At 41.3% G+C, this 25,006-nt stretch overlaps 1 protein-coding gene across 4 annotated transcripts in view; it reads right to left on the bottom strand.

The window, feature by feature from the left end:
• Positions 1–25,006, bottom strand: part of satb1b (SATB homeobox 1b) — a 121,447-nt gene that overhangs the window by 13,562 nt on the left and 82,879 nt on the right. For all 4 annotated transcript variants that reach the window (XM_088327517.1, XM_088327516.1, XM_088327518.1 and 1 more), the window contains exons 10-11: positions 24,013–24,084; positions 22,766–22,921 (exon numbers count right to left, since the gene is read on the bottom strand). In XM_088327517.1, the coding sequence (XP_088183643.1) occupies positions 22,766–22,921; positions 24,013–24,084 (228 nt within the window). The remainder of the gene's footprint in view (positions 1–22,765; positions 22,922–24,012; positions 24,085–25,006) is intronic.

Raw genomic sequence — 25,006 nt, 5'->3', positions numbered from 1 at the left:
GCCGCTTGCTCCTTCCTCTTTGAATGAAATCGAAATTGCCGCCATGTTTCTGCTTGAAAATGACGCCAACACCCACCTTCTTCCCTTGTGATTAACTTCAGTTGGCATTAGTTTGTACGAAATTGTCATGGCCCCCTACAGTACGTATAAACAGGGTACTATGGTATGTGTATTAGTACAAGGATTACACATCAATTATGGGCATTTATTTATGGGCCATGCCAAAAATTACGGTAGCGTTTCCCAGTGGTAAATTGTAATTGGAGGAACTTCCTGCAATTTGTAATGTAAGTTACATATTACTGTACAATCATTTTACCCAGAGAGATTAATCCTAAAAATATGTACACACGTACTGTTCAAAATCCACAAATACATTTTTGATTTACTAATCATATGTCTTGATGAATGCACATTTCAAATTAGAAATCGCATATGTAAATCGCAGATATATTTGTGAATCTGCAAAAAAACAATTTACACGAGAATTTTTCTTTTAATGGTAGTGGAGAAATTGAAAGTTCTTAAAACAAGTGCTTGAATTTAGCCATGAAAAAGGTCTACGAATCCTGAAACTAGTATTGGCCATTGTTATTCCTAAAATCTAACCTCATTGATTTTGGAACACATTATTTACTCTAGTCTACAGTATTGGAAGGTGACCAAATGAAGACAGGGTGGGACTGTAAAATATGAGCAGATACAACAACTTTTGTTCAAGGTTGACCTAGGATTTTCCATTCAAATTCAAGACTTTTCAAGGCCACATCCAATGACATTTAAGACCAATCTCGCACGTATTGTCTCATTTAGATGCGGGAGGCAGACGCCGAGAAGCGATGGACCCTGGCACCCAACGCCATCCGGCCACGACGGCGGACTCTTTATCCCAAAGTTGTTTTGACGACGACAGCTGGTTAGAGAACGACTACGTAGCTCCTACTGCGTTTGCCGACCGACACATTGCATTTATCGGTTTGTAGTTGGTCTTGTTGGTGATAGGAGTGGAGAGGTGTTGTGAAAGGATAGTAGGATGTTTGGACGTGTTCTAAGGGATGGGCAGGGCCCCCGTATGATGCGGCAGGGGTAAACCAGTGAAAGCTGTCGGGCCCTGCTGTTGAACAGAAGAGTGTTGTGTCACCCTGACCCGTGTCCTGTTTCATCTGGAGGGACGAAAGCATGACCAACTTGGGTGCTGAGGTGCTTAACTTGTTTGGGTGTTTGTTTGTTTTTTTGCTACTTTTTCCCTTTTTATTTTCTTTGTTTGTTGTATGTGCTTGTCATGTTGTCAGTTACCCCTCTCGAGAGATATGACCAGCGTAGGTAGGTAGGTAGGTGGGTAGAATAGAATAGAATAGAATAGAATATACCTTTATTGTCATTGTTACAAATGGGCTAACATATTGTGACAACGAAATTGGGCATGACACTCCAGTTTTACACATAGTGAGGGTATGAGCAAGAAGATAAAGGAACAGAGAAGATAATGTTATAAAACAAGGGGAATAAGGCTATAGTTATAATTTACATGGTATTTACACAACAATGTCAGCATGTGGGATGTTACATACAGGGTTGTCGTGATAACGTTGTATCGTAACGGTTGTGCAATATTGGTAGGTGATAGATGAAAGATAGATAGCCAGAGAAAATGTAGAATAGTTTTGCAACCCAACGTTCCATTCTTTTGTAAGATTACTTATCATACAGTTATCAGCTCTATTACGCAGATAAGACAGGGAAATATTAAGAACTGTAGACAAAATGTAAGACGTTTTCAATGCCTTAATTTGCAGTTGTCAAATGTAAGACTTTTTCAAGTTTTGAAGACCTCGGGGAACCCTGATGTTCCTTGTGAACAACTGGTGAGAAGCTCTCACGTTGAAATTCCCACCCGTGTCACAAGCTCAGTCTCACGGACATTATTTAGACTTTGAATCCTTGCAATTAACATATTTATTCATTTCCGACTAATAAACTAATGTTGATGTCAGGGTGTGTATGGAAGCCTGCCAGCCCCGAGTTGCACCACACGACGTGACAAGAGATCGGGGTTGCGACCTCTCTCGGGACTAGAATAGGCTGACTTGACAACAATGACACGGAACGGCGTGACGGCGCAGGAAAAGGCGACCTCCACGTGTCCACACTCACTCCCGAGAGAACAATGGCGCGGTTTTTCAGCTGCTACGACCGATATAGTGTGTGTGTGTGCGGTTGGGGCGGAGGCGGTGGAGGTTTAGGCAAGCAAACAGAAGCAGATGGAGCATAAAGAATAACCAAAGGCAAATGACCAGTTCATCTTAAATGGGGCACATTAAACATCTGCGTGGCTACACTTCTTTTTAAAGCACATCCTTTATCCTGGCGTGCAAACGTATGCAAGACAATCACCTTCAAACCGAAAGATGAACAACGGAAATTACATTAAAAGTACTGTATTTTCTGCATGATTAGGCACACTGGATTGTAAAGGCACACCTCCAAGTAACAGTCTTTTGTCATATATTTTTCATACAAAAGGCGAATGAAATTGAGACAACAGTAAGAGCTATCGTGACAGAGTGCAATAATTAATTGGTCGGTACATTTCACTGATTCAAATTGCAAAACATTGTTTGCAACGGGTATCGAACCGGATGCAGGGGTGAAGGCACCAACACTTTTTTCCACCAGACCACGGTATACAATGACCTCTTAGTTTAATACATATATATATATATATATATATATACAAAAGAGCTTGTATAGTATTTTGTTAAAGACTTTCTGTCTCTGGCTTTTACAACGCTTATAGATGCACAGCTGAAGAAATGTTTAACCTATCGGAATGAACTATGCAAATCAGTGTTTCTGGCACCATGAGTTAAAATAGTGTGATAATAACAAGTTGTAATACCTTTTCCTATGTCATCTGTACCACCTGTGGTCTAGTAGAAAAGTGTTAGTTCCCTCACCCAGGTTTGAATATGGTTGCATACTATCATCCATCTGTTATCTTCACCACTTATCCTCAGTAGGGTCGCGGGGGTGCTGGAGCCCATCCCAGCCATCTTCAGGCAGTGGGCAGGGTACCAGTTGCAGGGCACATAGAGACAGACAACTCACTCGCTCAGAGAGACAATTTGGACCGGCCGATTAATCTGACATGCATGTTTTTGGGAATGTGGGAAGAAACCGGAGTACCCAGAGGATACCCACGAAAGCACGGGGAGAACATGCAAACTCCACACAGGAGGTTCGATCTCATGACCTCAGAACTGTGCCGCACACGCGCTAACCACTGCGCCGCCATGCTTGCATACTATCAATCACTGCTCAAATACTGCAGGTAAAACATGGAAACCACACCATATTCTGTGATATATAAGGCACGCTCTCTGGCCAATTTAGGGTTTTAAGGTGCTACTTATCTGGAAAATAAGGTATAAATATTGTCACATAAAAAATACATATGAGGTAAAATTGCCACTGTCCATTTGCTTGTAGCTAGCTAAATGGATGGCAGTGTTCATTTTACCTCTGAAAAGTGATGGGTCTCAGGGATTCGCATGCTCAAAAATCTATGGTTCCAACAGAGATCTATGGCTCCCCAAAATTTAGTGTTATCGAGGTTGAGATTGTAAATCGGCGACAAATATATAATATAAATCTATGTATACTTTCAGTTTTAATCATCACAGTTTATTGGTAGTACAATCAGTTATCACTTCAGATTTTTCAGTTCACAATATTGTACATTATACAAAATATAATTGCTGAAATAATTATATTAATCTATATTTTCATTCAGTTTTAATTAAAACAGTTAATTGGTAATACAAAGCAGTTATCACTTCAAATTTTCAGTTCATATATTCTTCGTGGTTTGCTGTCCCGCCATAGTTGTAATGCCTTCTCAAGGTCCAATCCGTTATCATCCTGCTCATAGCGTCACCAGGAATATAATTTAGTCCATTTTGGCAAAAAAGTCCTTTTCTTGCTCGAAGTTTATTTCGTCGAATCGTTCGCTTCAAAACACGTGTTTTCCTTGCCTTCGCAGTCTTCTGAAGAATTTCTCCTTCGTTTTTTCGTGCCGGAATTATTGCCGTTGTTACCACTTTCTGTGTTATGTTTCCAGTTATCACCGACACTGAAGAAATTACCAATTTTTTGTTGATTTGCACCTAATAGCAAGTGTTTTATCGGAGGCATACTTCTTTCACTTGACGACCGCCACAACAATGACGTCATCTCGAAGCAACAAGATCGGCGCGAGACCAAAACAACAATGGCGGATCTGCCTGCCGAAAAGTTTGGAGTGCAGTAAATCTTTGTAAAAAAAAAAAAAAAAAAGTAATCAGGTAATAATGACAATTTGGTGTCAAAAACGTTGCGTCCCGGGGACGCACATTGATTTGACACGATGCGTCCCCAGCCAAAATGATACGTCTAGACGCAGGGATGCGGGCAAACGAGAACACTGGGATGGTGTCATAATAGTCTGTGGTTTGCAATAATCTGTGGTCTGTGCAGCTTTTTGAGTCTATGATTGAGGGCATCACAAATAAACATGACTTGACTTGACTTTTCTTTGCCCCGTTTCAACTGTTGGTTTAATGTTTGGCTTAGGATACATCAGGTTTTCCGATTCTTTTTCCTGCGGGCAGCGCTCGGTCACTTCAAACAGCGGGGCTATGGATCGAATCACACCAGCTTTCCTCTTTCAATGGTAATGGAGAAATTGGTAAATTGGCCTTGAAAGTGCTTGAATTAGGCCATTAAAATTGCACGATCTCAGTAAATGATAGCTCGCCACTTTCGGTCCCATCGCTAAGTGTTTTCTGTCCTTGCTTTTTTTGTGGCGGCGACTCCAAAAACATCCCCAATAGTTTCTCGCGTCAGATTCGAGGAGAGGCAGATGGAAGATGAAAACAGGACCGACGCGGCAGCGGTGAAGCAAACACAACAAACAGCAGCAGCTGCATTTCAAACGCGCAAGCAAGGACGCAAAGTCTGATTCCGTCAATTAAGTCGCGGGTTGCGATTGAATCCAAATATGGGCTTTAATTGCTAATATCAAAGTCTAATTAAGATGATAAATCGTGACTGATCTTATTGAATTAGGAGTCGGCAGAGAAGCAGCAAATTGACTGTCAGATAAATAAGTGTTTGTAATTGGCTGACAAGTTTGCTTGCAGCCTTCATCAAACGCATTTTAGCCAGGAAAACGACTTCCAAATAAAAGTCTTCATCGTGCCATTGTGTTTACTTGGAAAGCCCCTTGTTAATATGTCATCAAGTTTTATATTGGTATTATATCATCCAAATATTTGGGGGAAATAAACGGGTGTGTGTTCTTGTTACAGAAGTTCTATCAGTATTAAGCTAGCGGCATTAGCAAAGGCAAAACATGACACTTTGAAGTTTCAGCACTCATTGAAAGCAGTGTTTAAAAGCAGGGTAAAAGCTAATTTTTTTTAATAAGATTCACTTGGAAATTCCCTCCTTTGGATTTTTTTTTACTCATAGCTGTCACAAAGTGTCATGTTGAACACATATCAGAGGGATAATTAAAGCATTACGAATTCATATTTGACAAATGGAAGACTTTGAGGACTTTTGTGTCTTGTGATCACATTTTTGTGATTCTACAGCGCTTTAGCTAATTTTCTATTTATTACCGCCTTCTTGTCCTTTTTGCTTTCTTTTCTGGACACATGCGTGGCCAATAATACCTATGGTCGGGAGCAACTTATACATTTGGGTCTGCGTCTAAATTTCGACTTTTTGGGCACTTTTTATACCACCTTTGATATCCCGCAAGAAATACAATGGGTTGCGGGATCTCCGTGGGTGTCCAACCCACTTACGAAGCGGCTGTAGGTATCGCAAAGAAAAGCGAGGCTGTCGCTTGGGCCAAGGTGCTAAGCTAAGGGAGCTACATCAGCGAAATGGCAGAGAAGGACATGAAGATGATGGAATTGTGCCTAATTCCACCAAAATTTTTCCATCGATCTTGCCTGTCAACTGACGCCTGAGACTCAACATTCCCGAACAGTTTCATTTCCCCCTATGTTCCTGCTTGGAGCCTTTGCTCTGAAAATGCTGGTCTACTAGTGATCTCAAGAAGAGATCCGTAGGTTCGAGAGTGTTCTCCATTCGGGCCCCGGTGCTGTGGAATGCTCTTCCTTCTGAGATTCGATCTGCAACCTCAGTGGAAATGTTTAAATCTAAGCTTAAAACAACCTACTATTCTACAGCATATGAATAACCTATATTTTATGTTGACAATATATCTGCATTATTTTCCCTCATGTAGGTTTTAGATCAGGGGTTGGTGTCATAATAGTCTGTGGTTTGCAATAATCTGTTGCCTGTGCAGCCCTTTGAGACTCTTTGTGATTAAGGGCACCACAAATAAACATGACTGTACTTGACTACCCCAAAATGTTTAAAATTACATTTTAAATAGTGAGATATGCATCACAAATAGCACTTTAAATACGCTTATGCAGAATAGTTCCAATTTCCAGTACATTTTGGATTTCATTAAAACGCAGCTAAGTGGCTATTAACAGGAATGGTTGTTTTGGTTTTTGTCATTCTGAAAATATTCCTCTATATCTGGTTCACACTATACAATACTTGCATTCAATCAATTTGAACATTGGAAAATTTTCCTGGATGTACCCTTTTTTCTCCTGTTACTACAAACGCACCAGATTATAACTGAAAAATGAAATGAAATCTGCATTTATATAGTGCTTTTCAAGTCAATGACTTCCCAAAGGGCTTTACAATGTGCTCCACATTTCCCAATAGCGGCCTTGTATTGCAGCCATGTAAGACGCTAACCTGCTTATTGGGGGTATTAGGGGTTCAGTGTCTTACGCAAGGACACTTCGACATGTAACACGGACAAGCCGGGATTCGAACTGGGATCCCTTGATCCCAAGACGAGCGCTCTACCTCCTGAGCTACTGCCGCCTTATAGAGAATTAAAACTATAAGAGCTGGGGTTGTAAAATATAAATGAGTACCATATCTGTGCATTGATTAATCAGTCGAAATATAAGGCTGATCTCGATCGCAAAAATTGGATGAAACGGTAATCGAACACTGATCCTAGCAAGGAAAGCGCCGGATCCCATCTACTAGGGATAGACACGACACACGAAAAGGTAAAATCACACCTCCTCCTACCAAGTCTTAAAAATAAAGTATCAAATTTTGAGTTTGCGTGGTGCCCGGTCCCTCAAATCAAGTTGATTGGTCGACATCTGGCTTTAATAGCCATCGGCTCGGTTAAGGCTGGAATCTTTAGGCCTAATATTACCACTGTACACCAGTATGAATTTCCATTTTTTTCCGTGCACAAAGCACACCAGATTATAAGGCACATGTTCAAATTACTGGCCCGTTTGGAGATTTTGGGGTACGCCTTATACCCCAGAAATTACAGTAACTAGGATGAGGTGGTAGGTCTTGAAGTCTGACGATTTGAGAACCGCTGCCTAAAGTTTCTTTTAGTTTACATTTGTGTTTTAAGGGCGACATTAGCTCAGGAGGTAGTCTTGGGATCAAGAAGTCGCAGGTACGATTTCTGGCTCCTCCGTGTAATATGTTGAAGTGTCCTTGGGCAAGACACTGAATCCCTAATGCCCGCCAATAAGCAGGTAGGTGACATGCATGGCTGACTCCTATTGGTGTGTGAGTGTGTATGTGAATGGGTAAGTGTGAAGCACATTGTAAAGCGCTTTGGGAGGTCTTCATTGACTTGAAAAGCGCTATATAAATGCAGACCCTTTACCATATTACAAAGTGAATATGTTAAGCGTTTAGGAAAGGTATATCCCAGGGGTGGCATGCGGCTCCTGGCCAATAAGGATGCAGCTTTTTTTCCTCATCATATTTTCTATATACTGTGGCTCTGCCTCGTTTCATGTTTCGTTTTTTCCCCTCTTAAAACACACTTGAATCCATCAGAGTTAATAACAAATAATATTTCGAAATTAATTTGGCAGATTTGTTGTTTTTATGCTGCTTTCGGACACAACTGACTGCCAATCATCTGCGTAGGTTACGTTTTATGCCAGTCAGTGCGTGGTGTGGCTCTTTGATTCTCACGGTTAAAAATTTCGGCTCTTTGTGTCAAACTTGTTCGCCAACCCTGGTATATCCATTAAAGCAATAATCATCTGTGTTTCTATTTACTACCCTTGTAAATGTAAATACTTTGTTTCAGGGTGCGTACACATTTTTCATAACTAAAGTCAAGCACTTCTTAAGGACTTCTCCCCAAACTCAAGCTCTTTTAATCCTTGAAATCACAAAATCAAAATTCAAGCTTTTTTAAAGATTTTAAGCACCCATTCGAACACTGTTATCTGTTTCTATTTCCTATCCTTTAAAATGTAAACAGTTTCTTGTGGTGTTGATATCCAGAACATAGGCCATGTAATCCAAATATGGCATCTTAAAGACCCAACTAGGTCAAATTTGTGCTTAGGGTCCACAATGAATTGAAACAAAAATATAACGATGATGGTGATGATGATGACGGTAATGTGTTAAGAGGGAAGAAGGAGACGGTGGAAAACGGCGAGCGAGTGGACACAAGCACCATCATGAGCACTTTTATCGGCCTTAATATCTCCCCTAAGCTCGCTCGGGCGCGCGTTCACGTACGCGCACTCTAGTCCGTACTTAAATTGAAATATTTGCCGGTGTGTGTCACAAGCATGCAGCACGGTAATTATGACAGATCTGATTAGGCGCTTCCGAGTCGGCCGGCTCCGGGCTGCAGGTGCGACCTTGCGCATTCCTGCGTGTGTACATAAAATTAATTACAAGCGTGGAAAAAAAAGGGGAGGTGGGAGGGGTTTCAAGTGACGGGGCGGGGAGGGCGAAGGAGCTGGCCCGGGCGGGGCGGGGGCGGCCGCTCCCACGGGGCGCACCCTAATGGAATATTTTCCCCGAGTCTAATAATACAGTTGGTATTGACTTGAGGTAATTAGGGGGGATCATTAAAGCGCTTTTCCCGGCGTATTTGCCTGCCTGATCAGATTAGCGGGAATGGGCTTCAGAACAAGCCCTGTGTGGTCTGTCAGGAAGAGAACGAGCAAGGCGAGGAGCAAAAGGGGCAAGACTAGCAATGCTAAACAGACACCGACTGCTGCGTTTGGACCCGAGGCCTTCCATCAGTCGATGAACACATCCATTCGACACAAAATCCCATAGAAACACATGTACGGTAGACGGGCCATTGTCTTTTCTCAACAGGTGGGTCAAGACCAATGTTCCCTGTAATTTTCCACGGGTCTGAGCGTTCACACAAAGTCGGTGAGCAGCGCTTGAAACAACAGTGAGCAACCATAATCCCAAGTGTGGCAAGATAATTAATTATCAAACATGTCCAACACTTGACATCAAGTTAGATTTTGCAGAGTTTGCGGCAATGCAAAATGATTTTTCTCTTTTGAATGAATTGACTAGTGTACTATTGCAAACGTTGTATAGTCTACAAACGTCGTTTGTTCTTACAATTCTTTCACAAGATATCCATTTCTTTTTATTTCCTAAATATTTTGTCACATAATATTAACATTTAGTCGGTTGTAAGATACAGAACTGTACTTAATCACATTTTTAGTGGAAGTACAATGTTGGCAACAAGATTCACTTGATATCATTGGAAATTATTTGAATGCAACACAAACTTCTTTTTTCCGTGTTTTTTTTCTACCTTTTTTTAAATTCCTTTAAAAAAAATCTCATTGTGTTTATTTTTTCCTAGTTGTTACTTTTTTCTTTTTGTTCTCTATTTACTTTTTTCCTACATTTCTTTCTTTTCTGGCTTTTTTCTAAATTTTTCCTTCTTTTTTCTCTTTTTGTTTCTTTTTTTCTCAGCTTTTCACTACTTTTTCATTTTGGTAATTTTTTCTTTTTTGTTCTATTCCCCCTTCCTTTAAGTCATTTTGCGCATAATTTTACATAATATTTGGTCATGTTGGGATTAAAGAAGCAAAAACAACCCAAAAGAGCTGGTTCCTTTTAGTGAGCCGAGCCAAAGAAGCCGGTTCCCCGACAAACTCTAATAACTTTACTCAACTTCGTTCTCCTTCGACTTGACTTCAAAATACCGCATTTAGGACACAACCTCAGGGGAACCCGTGTAATTTTACCTTCATGCACTGTCTCTTTGACTTGAGTCGCTTCTTAATTAGCAATTTTGAGCCCTGATTTTTGTGCGCTGGCTAGATTTTCTTGTGCGCTGAGAATGTGCGAACACTGCGCAATTGCGCACGCGCGCAGCTTAGAGGGAACACTGGTCAAGACCCAAAAGTGAGTTACGTATTTGTTTTTAGTGGGTTGCGGGCCTTTGCCCTGGAAAAATAATGCTGAGAAGAAAAAACTAAGGGACAATTACACAATAGAAGGCGATAACGCCCTGCTCCATCTCTTACTTCTGTCCAGTCAATCGGTACAGTCCCAATTGTGTTTGTGTCAGGATATTGTGAAAGTTGGCGTCCATAACTTTACAAACTATTCTACTTGCTAATTCCATCATCTGGCTGAAATCATTATTGCAGCCTCTATCAAGCTGTTTCTGTGGCGCGTGGATCTACGTATCTGTCACGACCAGAATGGAAACAGGACCCAATTGCGTCACGTTTCTCACATGTTTTATCAAAGGAAAGAGGAAGGGCTGCGGCCACGATCTGGTGTTTGCTGGAGGCAGGAAGAAGATCGCTATCGTACTCGGATTGTGATCCGAACACGGAAGTGGATCTTCTGTAGCGAGCGATGGCGGTGTCAAGGACGGAAAAACAGGTCGATAGCCGAGACAGGAGAGGAGACATGGTCGGGATCAAAAACGGGTTGTAAGTCGGGACGCGAGAGCAGACGTGGTCGGGATCAAAACGGGTTGTAGCCGTAGACAGACAGGAGCACAAACGGGACAGGTGGAGTCAGGGTCGAAAAAGGCTTGCCTTGTATACACTGAGGTTCACAGACGGACTGACAACAGGACTGAGTTCAAATAGTGACAGGGAGCCAATCAGAACCCGCGGCGGGTGGCGCCAAAAGAGCGGGCACAGCTGAGTCACATCATTAATCATGACACTATGAGGGGGACCACATCTAATTTTAGTGTGATTTTGATTGTTTTATTTCATTTTTCCGCCCACAAATATATTGATTAGGTAGGGGGAAAGTGGAAAACAGTGACAACAGCGTTTGAGTTGAAGGAAATGTTGCGAAATACAAAAATATTGTACGAGTGTCTGCCATTGACAACCGCTTGAAGGTAAAGTACATGTTTTAAAAATGTTGTGTTTCTGGCTTTTTACAGGTATAGTATGTTGATACACGATTAATTAAATGTTAACGTAAAGGTACATGTTTTATTATTAGTGTGGGTACAAACTTTCTTTCAAGGGGTCACTTATATATGATGCAGGGTTATATGATATTATATACACATTACTTGAAGTTGTTTTGGTTTTGCTGGTCATTTTGTTTTTTTAAAAAAAAAGGTGAATATCACTTATCTCTGCTTTAAATCACACTATCGATTAATTTAAGAAGTGGAATTATTTTTTTAAGAGGTGTCGCAACTTCTCATTCGGGTGGAATAGAGAAGTCATACCACTGCTTTAGAGGATTTCACCTTTAATAAAATAAGAATAAAATAAGAATTGGGTGTTGAAGTTGGCTTTTGAAGTTTAACTTTGAGCAATCAATTTAAGTCGTCTGCCATCATTTGTTGTTTTTAGCCTTGTGGGCAGCAACCTGCGGCTATAGAACTGCATGCGGCTTTTTACCCGTGTGCTTGTGGCTTCCTGGAGCTTTTTCAGAATTGTTTAGAGATATAAAAATATGGGATAGGGAAACCTCCAGATACATTTTTAGGTGATGGTTTTCTGTAGGAGTACTAATATTACACAAACGTTCTTTTTGGGGCAGACCCAGGAGCAGACACGCCATCTGACTGAGGATAGCCTTGATGTCAAACTGAGTTTGGCTCTTGGTCTGGATCCAGACATTCTGTTCTCAGGCTGGCGGACCTTAGTGACCTACCCTACATATATTATACACAGAATACAAGGCATCTTTCCTAAAAACAACACATTTATTCACAAACAATAGGGGAAAGCTATTTCCATGTTTTGCACTGAATCCGTTTACTGGTTTTACACCCTACCAACTGACAACGCTATATAAACTTAACACTGCCCTCTAATAGCTGAAGAAAGAATTTGGTTTGCATTTCTTCAAAAAACAAAATCTTTATTGGAAATGACAGGCTTCTTAGGCTTCTTTTTTTGGCATACGTGGAAATTTATGGCTGGCCAGATTAAATGTTTGACATACCTGGACTAGAGGTTATTTGTTGTCAAAGGGAATTAATAAAAGGCACATATGATAGAGGGAAGAACATAAGTAACACGAAAAAAAAACCTCCAGAATATGTGCACGGCTGGCAAATTCAGTTTTGAATGTCATCTGTAGTGCCCCGAGTTCTACCTGTTAGAGAACGTCGGTGTGCTGGATCCCAACAATTCTTAATGTTTTTCCAATGCTGTAAAAGTATTTGGAACAAACAGTAGAGATTAATGTCAACTTTTATGTATAAATCTTCCTTTTTCTTTAAATGTAAAAATTGGTTTATATAAGGGTTTTAATTATTATGCCAGGCATATTTTTACTTCAATTTTTGGATCAGCTATCCATCCATCCATTATCTGCATTGCTTATCCTCAGTAGGGTCACGGGGGTGCTGGAGCCCATCCCAGCTATTTTCGGGCAGTGGACACCCTGAACTGGTTGCCAGCCAGTCACAGGGCACACAGAGACAGACACCTCACTTGCTCATTCAAACCTAGGGACAATTAGGACCGGCCAATTAACCTGACATGCATGTTTTTGGAATGTTCGAGGAAACGGGAGTGCCCGGAGGAAACCCACGCAAGCACGAGGAGAACATGCAAACTCCACACAGGAAGTACGATCTCATGACCTCAGACTGTGCCGCACACGCGCTAACCACTGCGCCGCCGTGCTGCTCTGGATCAGTTATGCCTCAGTTCAAATTTTGGGTTGCCGACTCCTGTTCTCGCCCTGTGAAAAACCAACAATTTTGCTCCTTCAGTTTTTAAGAACTAGCCCCTATATAGAAACCTTTTGGCTATCCAGACTATTTCTGGCAGAAATGTCACACGTCAAGCCTAACAGGAAGTCCTCCCAGCGAGGGGTCCGCCTTACTGCAGCGTCTCGGGCGGCGGTAGGTAGGCGAAGGGTGACGCGCCAAATCCGACAGATGGGCCGAGAAGCGACGCGAGCGGGGGTACACGGGAGTCACAAAGTGCCACAAGCGCGCTCGGTATCATGGGAAGAAGGCAGAGAAAGGCAAGACGAAGAAAAAAGGGGGGAAGAAAAACAAGCTGGTGGGAATTCCACCGTCCATTAAACAATTTAAAGAGAGGCTCATTTTCAGAAGGAAGCGGAGGACGCCGCCCGTTTGCCGGATAATTCATTCCCTAAATTAATTATTCAGACAGCTGCCTCTATAGTTCCGCAATAAGAGACGATTTGGTTCCCATGGCAACCTAATAAGCAAGCGGGAGATAAATAAATACATGAATAAATTAATAAACAGACGCTGCCTCTTTTTGAGCCCCTCAGGGCTGTCAGCTCTTATCTGCCTCATCTTTTGCAGGGGATTGTGGGTGTGCAAACATTACTGACGAAGCCCTCTACAACCACTTTTTTTTTCATCATAGAAGATTTAAATATTTGTTATTATTGATGCAAGGCACGGGGGAAAAGGAAGTCATATTAGTAGAAAGGGTACTGTCCTATTTTCTAGTCCACTGTAAAAAAAAAAAGTGCAGAAGAACTGATCTCATTGCTTGTTTTTTGCACACAATACATGCATTTGGGCCATTAATTAGGTTGTTTACACAACTTGAGGTGTGAGCATTTACTTAAAATGTAAATATCACATTTGACAATTACTTAACGTTCAAATCTGTAACAGGAGCAACATCTAAAACGGAAACTTCACAGTTTTATGAACTAAATTCAAATCTAGAGTTGCTATGGTCACATAATCATCATAAATGACAATAACTCAAATTTTAGTAGTTCAAGTAAGTACTTTGTCATGAACACAAAAATATCTATCTTGTATATCTATCTTATATGGATACAATATATAAGATAGATGTATTAGTTCATTTGGATGTTTGCGTTTTGTAGTGTTTTTCTGGCAGGCCACCAGAGTTTAATTGGTCCTGCCAGAGTCTCATTAACTTGTATTATTTAAAAATAGATTTTCAAATATACAGACGCTCCCCTACTTACCACCAATTGACTTATGAAAAACGGTAATTACGAAAAAAAATTCGGGATATCTAAAAATACATTGCTGTAAGTTAGATTTTGTATTGGGTGCACCCAGCATCCACCCCGAAGAAAAATAAATCCTGCTTCTACTTCCTGGTTTGTGTGTAATCATAACAACGTTCACGGCATCGCTAGCGCGCAAAGAACTGTGACGTTTTTATTGTTTAATATCTCGTTTATCCATTCAATATGGTTGGTGTAAAGTGTAAAGAAGAGCCAAGCCGTTTCTTTCGAAATGAAAGTGGAATAAGAAAGCTTGATGCGGTTGAGAAAATGGTTGGATCGCTTTATTTTGGCCACTTTCTACCACGTAGGAGGAAGTCGCCTAAGTCTTGAAGCTCATTTTCCAAAAGTAAGTTAAACTTTAATTTATTTATCTTTGTAGAGCATATTATTTTATTAAATGTGTATTTTTCAGTAAAAAACAATACAGGTTACCTATACAAACCTTAAACATACATTCTTTAAAAAATATAGCACTGAAGCCACTTACGGACAATTCAACTTACGAACGATGGTCCAGAACGTTCTCTCGTTCGCAAGTAGGGCATCGCCTGTATACAAATTTTAAGTTAATCAAACTAACCAGGATTTCTCACTATATAATTGACACCAAGGTGTATATTACTGCTGTCAGAAGGATCTTGGTGAGTTAGCCCTTCCCCCCTTGCTTAAGTCCACACCCTCACTTGCAAGGATGGATTTTGGTTGTTGCAGTGTTTGTCCCGCCCCGCCCGCACTGGGCAAAATGTGACATTGACAAGCGTTGTGTTTTCCCCCAGTAGAACATTTTTCAACTCTCAGCTCCAGAAAAAAAGGTTAAGTGCCAAGCGTTCCGCACAAAAAAGCTGCCCACAGCTGTCTCACACTGCTATTGTTTTTAACCGGGTGTAAAGACGTGGTGCTGCCATTGCAAGGAAATTGAATAATTATTTCAAGGCGGGAAAACGCTTTTGTGGACAAGAGCCCTGACCGCAGTTCATAAGTTGCACGTCACAATAACCTCCTGTAAACCATTGAAAAAGAACCTGCATCCTTCCATAGCAGCTATCACAAAAGCAGCGTTAATGATGTTTAATTCTGTAATTTACCAAATCACTAATATTAGAATTTTATTGAATGACATCTAAAACTTTATCACGGATCCCTTAAACACCTGGGTTGTAGGGGCACCACTTTCTGTGCCGTCATGGGTAAGTACAGCTTGGTGGTGCCTATTCCTCTCCAGGTCGCTTTTTTGGGGGTAGGTGTTTGCTCCCCACATGAAAATGGTAGTATTCTTTTCCAAGGTTACCAGTAGCAGGAGAAAAAATTATGATCTGACACAGATACAGCACCTTCGGCATCTGGTCATTGTTGTTTTACAGTCATCCCGCTCTTTAGAGATAAGCCAGACCTCAGTATGGATATGATACATCAAAGTAGTACAGCGTCGGCATCAGAACCACACCAGTGTTTAGTCTAATTATCGTAAATTCCGGACTATAAGCTTTTTTCCCTAACTTTCAACCCTGCGGCTTATTCAGTGATGCGGCCAATTTTTGTAATTTTTCTAACGGCCGCTAGCAGCGCTCGAATGTTGCTACCATTAACTGCCCTGTCAAAGCTATATTATTTTTATTAAAGCTTTGAAAACTCTCTCGGTGTACCGTCTTTCTTTGTAAATATGTGTAACCCATGTATAATATGTATTTGCAACTATATATTTTTGTAATGTATTTATTTGTATTTATTTTAGACACTTATTCTGATTTGCACCGGTTAACAAAAAATGAGGGGGGGAACAAACGCGGGGTGCCGAGTTTAAGTGGGGACCGCTAAAGGTGAGGGACAGACAAGGAAAGAAGAAGGGGTAAAAAGTTGGTTAAAGAAAAAGGAGTATCGTGAGTGAAATGAAATGATCTGCATTTATATAGCGCTTTTCAAGTCAATGACTTCCCAAAGCGCTTTACATTGTGCTTCACATTTCCCAATAGCGGCCGTGATCTGTGCAGCCATGTAAGGCGCTAACCTGCTCATTGGGGGTATTGGGGGTTCAGTGTCTTACCCAAGGACACTTCGGCATGTAACACGGACAAGCCGGGATTCGAACTGGGATCCCTTAATCCTAAAACGATCACTCTACCTCCTGAGCTACTGCCGAGTAAATGTGTTCATCCGATATATTTTTCCCACCCTTACCTTTGGAAATATACACTTTTTTTCCTTGGATTACTTTCAAAGGGACCCGGACTCTGCAGGTCTGCATCAAACCTTAAGTACCGGTATCATTTTCCGTTCATTTTGCCGGCTGTGATTTTTGGACTGTGGACTTTAATGAAGGACACTAACAAAGATGTTATATAATGAAATTGTGAATATGTTTGATTTTCGAGAAGGTTTGTTCAAACCTCACTTTGTGTTTGCTGTTAAAAACGTAATATTGGAATATAATATTGTGAATGTGCTTAATTGCTGTTGAGATTGTCATGATTGTTTTCTGTTTTTAGTGTCAATAAATTTGTTCAAACCAAAAAAAAACCATTCAGTTTCAATCGCGGGACTTGAAGTCGGGTTTAGGTTAATTTTGTGTTTGTGTTATATGTTTTAATGTGGGCGCATGCGGCTTATATACAGGTGCGGCTTGTGTATGTACAAAATCGTTTTTCCTCTCAAAATGTGGTGGGTGCGGCATATAATCAGGTGCGCTCTATAGTCCGGAATTTACGGTAGACGTCTTGCACATTTTTTTTGTACAAACTACTTCTCTTTTACCATGCTTGGGTGTGACTTGTTTGTTGTGTCATTGGCTTTCATAACTAGTGTACAGTGTATATGATTCAATAACTTACAAGACACACCTTCATCATAGATCTAGCTTTGATTTTGCTCAAAAAATGCACCAGATTGATGTGTTAGAATTTACAATGTACAATATTTGCTTCTGAGGGATTATGCCCCAACATCCTCCAAAACCTACCACCCACCAGGTTCTCACTAAATTATATGGGGAAACACTGTTTTGGGTACTAGTGTAGTTGACAACCAAAGCTATAAAAAACATTGCAAAAAAAATGAAAACATTGAGGATGACCGAAAATAGAAACGCTAAAGCAGTCCTTTTAAGCACCGATGCTACATACACAAACAGACCACAAATCACGTCGGTCCACTAAAGTGATTCCAGCCAATTAGTCATTTTCAAAACAAGATGGCAGCAGTTGCAGCTAGGTCGTCCACCTCCCTCAACACCCCCCACCTCTATAGACCAATAGTGGCCCCTCACCACCCCGCCCGCCCGCACCCTTCCTTCCACACCAGGGACTGCCGTGCCAGGCGAGTGCGGGGCGACAGATGGCATACACCTACCCCCCTCACCCTCATGCCCCCTGTGCTACTGCGCCACGGCGAACCCCCTCGCTACACACAAACACACACACATATATATTCTCTTTTCCAATGCCTCCATCTCTCCACCTCCTTTGGTAGACCAGATCAGTGCCATTCTGTCTCATTAGAGTCTAGCTAATTAGTGTAGCCTCTTCCAGGGAGAACGAGCACGGAAGGAGAGGCATGTACGGCCAAGGGGGTAAAGGCGTAGGGAGTAAGGGAGTGGGGGGGTCTCTACTGGTCATTGGCGAGTCGAAGGGCTTTGAGCCCGGGTTCCCAGGGTGCTTGTTTTATGACAGCAGGGACTCTGATTCCGTCTGTTGTGGAATCCCTCTAAGGAAGTGTTGGGAATGTTGTGTCAAAGGAATGGACTGAAGCAAACTCCTCCCCCCAAGACAACCTGCGCTGTCCCAACCCAATATGGGCCTGCCAAGCTGACTAGACTTCAATGACAACAAAGCGCTAGATCAGAATTGAGATGCAGAAATGAGGCAAAGAGGGGGGTGGGGGGCAAAGGTTTACTCAAACACAGATGAAGGACGAATAAGTCAAAGAGTTTGAATTTCAGCGTGGATTCTTTTGCAATGCAGCAACCGTTTGATATAGGTAGGTTGGCTTAACCTTTGTTGTGAGTTGAAAAGGGTCAGAAATGTCCATCCTGTTAACAAATTTGACAAAAGGCGGACACAATAAATATATGATCGGGATTTACCATATTTTGCAGACGATAAGGCACACCTAACAACCCCAAATTGGCCAGAAATTTCAAAAGGGGCCTTATAGCCCGGATTTGCTTAAACACCGCAAAATAATAAGATTTGAACATACAGTATTTATACGTATGCTTTTACACGAGGTTTTAAAGTATACTACTGTAAAGAGAGTCCTCGCTACCTTGCGCTTCAGTTATCACTGGTTCACCCCTTTGCAAAAAAAAAAAAGATCAGGGAAAAAAGAAGGATTGGTTTGAAAAAATAAATAAATTCACAATTCAACGGATGCTTCCTGCACCAAAGACGAACGTTTTGGGCAGCAAAAATTCAAGTCGATTGAACATTCAATCCAAAAAAATTAAAAACCTGAATGCTTCCCACAAAGCAACCCCTCTAGCAAAATCACGCTGCGTCTCCTTGCCTGCTCGACTGCAAAAGGGGCATAGTGGGGAAGTGAGGTGAGGGTGGTCGGGTGGGGACAGCAGACATTCACGCTGATCGGCCAGCACCTCTTGACTTGAGATCTCTGGTGCCAATTCATATCATAGCATCCTTCATACTGTATTGTGAGCAGACACCTGCATTTTCTTTCTGCATCTCGCTGAGAATTTGTGGCCCTTCATCATGCCGCAGAAGCGATGCACTTCTCTATCCGTCTGGCTAGCTCTCTCCGTCGGCCAGTCAAAACAAAACATTGATTCATTTAAAATATGTTCCTGGTTTCAATTTGTTCCCTCTCGCTCCCTCAACCAGCCAGTTGGCAGTGCTTTGGTCATACCAAAAGCCATTTTGGCGGATGGTTGTTGTTATTAACGCCAAAAACTAAGGGATCTCTGTATTTGCACAATGATTTGATCGATCATTGAAAACCAGAGCAAACAAAATCGCAAAAACTTGTAGGCAACTGGAATCAAACCCGGTCGCATTGGTGAGAGTGCCGACACTTAACCACTAGCCCATCAGTGATACAAATGACATGCGAAAAGGCATTTGATTTTATATTATTATCACATTATTTTTTACTCACAATGCTAGAAAGTAATGTTAGAGAATGGAGAAAACTAAGTCATCCCTAAAGATATACTGTACATAAACGCAACGTCTGATTCATCTTCAGATACACCAATGAGTTGTTCTCCCAGTCATTCATTTTTGCGTTTATATCTTTCAGGGCTCCTTTATGTTTTCTCCCTTCATTCATTTCAGGCACCTTGGGTAAAAAAAAAGTGTGATAATGTGATACAATCAATGTATTTTCGTAAGTCATCTGTATCATTAGTGATCTAGTGGTTCGGTTTCAGCGTCTTCATAGCCACCACCCGGTTACGATTCCCGTTGCATGCAATGTTTTGCGATTATGGTCAGCGTCATTTTTTGACTGATCAATTATTGAACAAATACATATTGTAAGCTTATACAATGAATGCATACACAAATAATTATAGTAGCTCTTACTATAGTGTTAATTCCATGAGCCTTATGTATGAACAATGGATGACAATTCTTGTGGGGTGCGCCTGATACTGTCCCTTATAGAGTGGAAAATACAATACTCCACCGTAGATGGAGGACACATTTATTTTCGCAAGTCAAACTGGAGTTCAAATTTTGTTTTAAATTATTTTGCAATGCGCGGACTGTTCAATAGTGGTCGTGAGTTTAAAAAGAGTCATTAAAATGTCCATTGTGTTACTAATCTTGATAAAAGCCAGACACAACAAAACGTATTTGAGCGGGAGTTATATTGAATGTTTGATTGTATTCGCATGCAATGTCCATTGGAGAATGGCGATCTCTAAGATGCACATTTAGAGTATGAAAATGAGAGTGGAGGATGGGCGCTACTGGCAGTAAGCCCAGATAGTGGTCCTAGAAAATAAGGTTGGGGGCGGCGAAGTGGCCTTGCCATTTAAGCCTGGCACGGTTCTGTTCCATCATCGGGATCTGTTTTAAAGGATCCATGGTGTATGTCGGTGATTCTGGTTCGAGTGAGCTTGTGTTTCATCCACTGAGAAGCAAAGTGAGGGAGTACAGTGCTCCCTGGAGGAGAATAGCGATAAACACTAGTTTACTGATCCATGCAAGTGTGTGCGTGCAAGCAATATATGTTGATGTGCAGGCCTCTCATATTGTGCTTTGTGTGTTTCAGGAAAAAGAGGGGGGAAGCAAGAGGTAGTGGTGGGGATGTTGGATTTTTGCCATCCTATTCCCTCTCAAGGCTCGTAACCATCGCGGGCCTCTGCCAGCCTTTAACTGCGCCCCCCTCACACACACATAGCATGTGGCATTTCCACCGTGGTTTAAAGACCAGAGAGTTCTTCACGTCACCTTACGAGTCTTCCCAACGGTATTGGCATCATGAGTCACAGGGATCAACTTGTGAAGCTGTTGACTACTGTGGCGCTTATCCAAGGGGAACGGATGAGCACAGGGATTTATTTATTAATTTGGGCCATATCAGAATAGAATGTAAGTGCACATCCATGACAGTAGGTGGCAACTTGTTATTTTCTTCTTCATAGGAGAAGCGGAATCTTAGTGAAAATCACTACATTCAGGGAAAGAAAAAAATCTTTCACATTGATCAAACAAACTGATTTTGTTTTTAGGAGGATACAAGCAGTTGGAAACTCCTTAATTCTGTTGAAGTAACTGGAGAAGAATTGGGCCGTCCATAACATTATTACCTAGCTTGAGAAAAGAAAAGATCCTAAATTTAAAGAGTGGCCTCAGATTTCCACCCATGCCGACGATGGAACCAAATAAAAGTACAATTACGACATGAAACCAGAGAGGAACCACCTTCCGCGTTCAATTAAATGGGAATAAACAAAAACGTGTTATATCTTATTATGGGTCCCAAAAATTGTGGTACACCGTACCGCTAATCCTAAAACTGTCCGCTAGCTAATCTTCAAAATACTCATCAGAAACATTTGCTGCCGAAAGCCTAAACAATAGAAGGCCCGTAGACTATCTTTAAATCATGATTAAGTTCTTCACAATTTAATAGCGTCATATTGCCCTCCTCTACCCAACCTGCAGTTGTGTAACCTTTAAGGAATTTAAGTTCACCTCACCCTCAGTACATGGAATAAGTATGAACACATTTTAACATGACCGCTCCCCTGAATGACTCAATAGACAAGGGTTTTACAGTGGAATGGTCGTGCACTAATTGATTACGATTTGAACCAGCTCAAACATTGGATTGCATAATCACTGCAAAAACAAAAAACTGTACCTGTATCTCATACCAACACCAGTAAATTCTGTTTGCTCAGGTGTGCATAGTGACTTCTTTGCAAGACAGGATCATATTAGGGCAGGATTGTTTTTTTTTTGTTTTTTTTTACTGCACTCCTACTATGCCAGGACCCCACCTGAGTTTGATGACAGCATTCAGACCCGACCAAACGACAAGTGGAGAGAGCAACGCATTCAAACAGAGAACGAAACATGCCATGCGAGAAGTTCAGGGGTTCCGACAGAGGAGTAAGAGCTACGAGGCTGGCGCGGAAGTGGCGATGCCGGCTGGGTTGGTGAACGGGTGGGAGGGTTTGGAGAGTTGCAGGGCGGGGGAGGGCGTACCAGCTGCCCGGGGAGCGCCCATTACGAGATGGAGGCAGCGATAAGTGCTCTCCCAGGCCCCCTTTCGCAGGCATAATTAGCACACTTCTTATCTGCTCCTCAATTCACATTCACAGCCGCCCGCCATCAATGAAGCAGGCGGGAATTTTGCGGCCAGACACAACCGCGTTCCCCCACGAAAAAAAAAAACTTGCCTCGCACGCCCCTTTCCCCTCCTCATTTTTACTCTACCAACCTTGCACGAAGTGTTGAAACCCTTTCACAAAAAAACAGTGGTTTGTGCATCAAACTGCAATTTGGTCAAACAAAGCTATCTGTGTGTGTAATCATGCTAATCAGCAGGAAAAAAAATTAAAGTCTTTGCAGATATTTCATGATGATTCCCCACCCCCCCGTGATCCATCCCCCCGCCTTACCCTCCCCATCAAGTGCAATTGTGGAACTCTTCCAGATTCTATGAAAATCTTTAATAATAACTCATTATTGCTGCCTTTCTTCCCCTTTTATTTATATATTTGTAAATGGCTCTGTTCAACCGCAAATGAGGGGGCAGCGGTGGCACGTCTTTGCCAGTTTTTAACGACCGTGCGCAGGCAATCGTGTGTGGGAAGGAAAATATCAACAATTTCAAACCCAAAGCCTGCAATTAGAGGCTCCCCGTGTGTATTTTGTAAGACGATGCTAATGCGTGTGGAGCTAACCTGGCTTTTGGAGGCTGCCACCTTGGCGAAAAGCGCCTGGGAGACTTTGGCTCGCTTCATCTCCTGTTGGATTTCGTCGTAGATGTTGGAGTTGATGTTGAGGATGCAGCTCTCGCTTTTGCCGTTCCACTCGCTGGGCAGAGGGGAAGGCTTCACCTGTTCCCAAATTAAAACATTTATAAATCTCTGGGCATTGTATTCGGTTCTGGGAGTGTTCTTTTTTTAATTGTGCTGACTCGGGATACCAATTGATTCCTTGTAAAGGAAATGTTTTCAGGTTGTTTTATATACACAGCTACACTCCCGTTTAAAAGTTCGGGGACGCTTGGAAATGTCCTTCATTTTTAAGGAGAAACACTGTTTCAAAGAAGATAACCTGAAACTAATGAGAAACACACACCATACATTGTTAACGTACTATTTTGACTGCAAATGTCTGTTTTATTCACTACAATATCTTCATAGGTGTATCAAGGCACATTTCCAGCAACCAACACTCCAGTGTTACAATAATACATTGTGTTAGAAAACTAATGGATGATTTAAAAAAAAAAAACTATTGCAATGATGTTAGCACAGTTGAAGACACTTTAACTGGTTAGAGAATCTATAGAAAAATGACCTTTCTTTGAGCTGTCAAGTGTCTGGTGGATCTCATATGTGTGGGTGATTAAACAAGTCATGAAAATAATACTTTTTAGGTGAACTTTGACAGTCCATTCTTGTTCTAAGAAATCAAGGCTATTCCTTGCGAGACATTGCCAAGAAACTGAACATCTCTGACAACAGTGCGTACTACTTCCTTCATAGAACAGCACAAAAAAATGCTCTAACTGGAGAAAAACGAGAAGTGGGAAGCCCTGCTGCAAAACCAAGCAATAGGAACAGTACATTAGAGTCTCTGGTTTGAAATATAGATGCCTTACTAGACCTCAGCTAGCAGCTTTTGTTAAATAGTACCCGCAAATCCCCAGCATGAAAATCTACAGTGAAGAGGCGGCCACAAGTTGCTGTCCTTTGGGCTGAGTAGCAAAGAAAAAGTCAGAGACTGCCGAACAAAAGGAAGGGATTGATATAGGCAAAAGAACAGACATTGGACAACTCATTTGATAAAAAGTGTGACTTTCAGGGAAAACGTGACATTTTCCGGGTAACCTCAAACTTTTTAACGGAAGTGTAATTCGTATGAATGGGTGTCACAACAAAAACATTATTCGTTATGTGTATTTACTGTATCGTTTACTCACTGGAGAAAGGCCAACAGGAATGCGAGGGTTCCAGTCTTCAGGCCGCACACTGTTACAGTCTTCTCTCCGTGGCTACACAAAGAAAACAGCACTGCCACTTAATTTAAAATACAAAACGCTGTGCATGCACACAAACATTTTGATATGTTGTACTCATGATCGTTTTCTGGTGCAGAGGCAGACAGATTAAAAACAAAACAAAATCAAATCATCTTCATTCAAGGCATGTTGCTTCGAGACGAGATTCCTTTGACGAGGCAACAAGTAGCCTGATAAAAGCTGGGAAACTATTAGCATATGAATCAACATCTTGTACAAGTGAAAAGAGCCGTCGTAGTGAAATTTAACTGTAAGGATAAGGGAAGCTTTGGAGACTTAAAGCTTTCTGACTGGATTTGTGAAAGGTTATAGGTTAAAATGGGAATAATAATGATGATAAAGGCGCATCCAATTAAAACTACAGTAAGAGATACAGGATTTGTTCGTGCATAACTGTTGGCGCATAAACACGGTATATACTGTATATTAATGCAATCATTGATCACTCGGGAACTAATGTAAAGGTTTCGTACACCTTTTTCATGGCCAAATTCAAGCACTTTTTAAGGACTTATAAAGCCAATGTTTCAGTTTCTCCGGTACCATTAAAAGAAAAAATCTGATGTAAATCATGTATTATGCAGAGCCCCAAATAAGTCTGAAATATAAATATGGGATTTTCATTCTGCAAGTGCATTGGTCAAGACATATGATTAAAGAATCACAAAAATTGTATTTTTAAGACCAATTTTTTATGTAGGCGTTGGGTAAAAATGTCGTATGTAGCTTATATTTTCAGTTGCAGGAAGTTCTTCCCATTAGAATTTACCACCGGGAAAACCCTACCTTCATTTTTTTGTGTAGCCCATAATAAATTTCCATAACTGATAAGTAATCTTTGCACTATTACACATTTTGTAGGGCCTTTTTAGATGTAGCATGCACCTGTCATTTG

The sequence above is a fragment of the Urocampus carinirostris genome, chromosome 2, assembly GCF_059441175.1.
Source record: "Urocampus carinirostris isolate Australia breed hairy pipefish chromosome 2, RoL_Ucar_1.0, whole genome shotgun sequence".
NCBI lineage: Eukaryota > Metazoa > Chordata > Actinopteri > Syngnathiformes > Syngnathidae > Urocampus > Urocampus carinirostris.
Note: the sequence above shows the minus strand (reverse complement) of the source record. Positions and strands in the feature narration are given on the sequence as shown.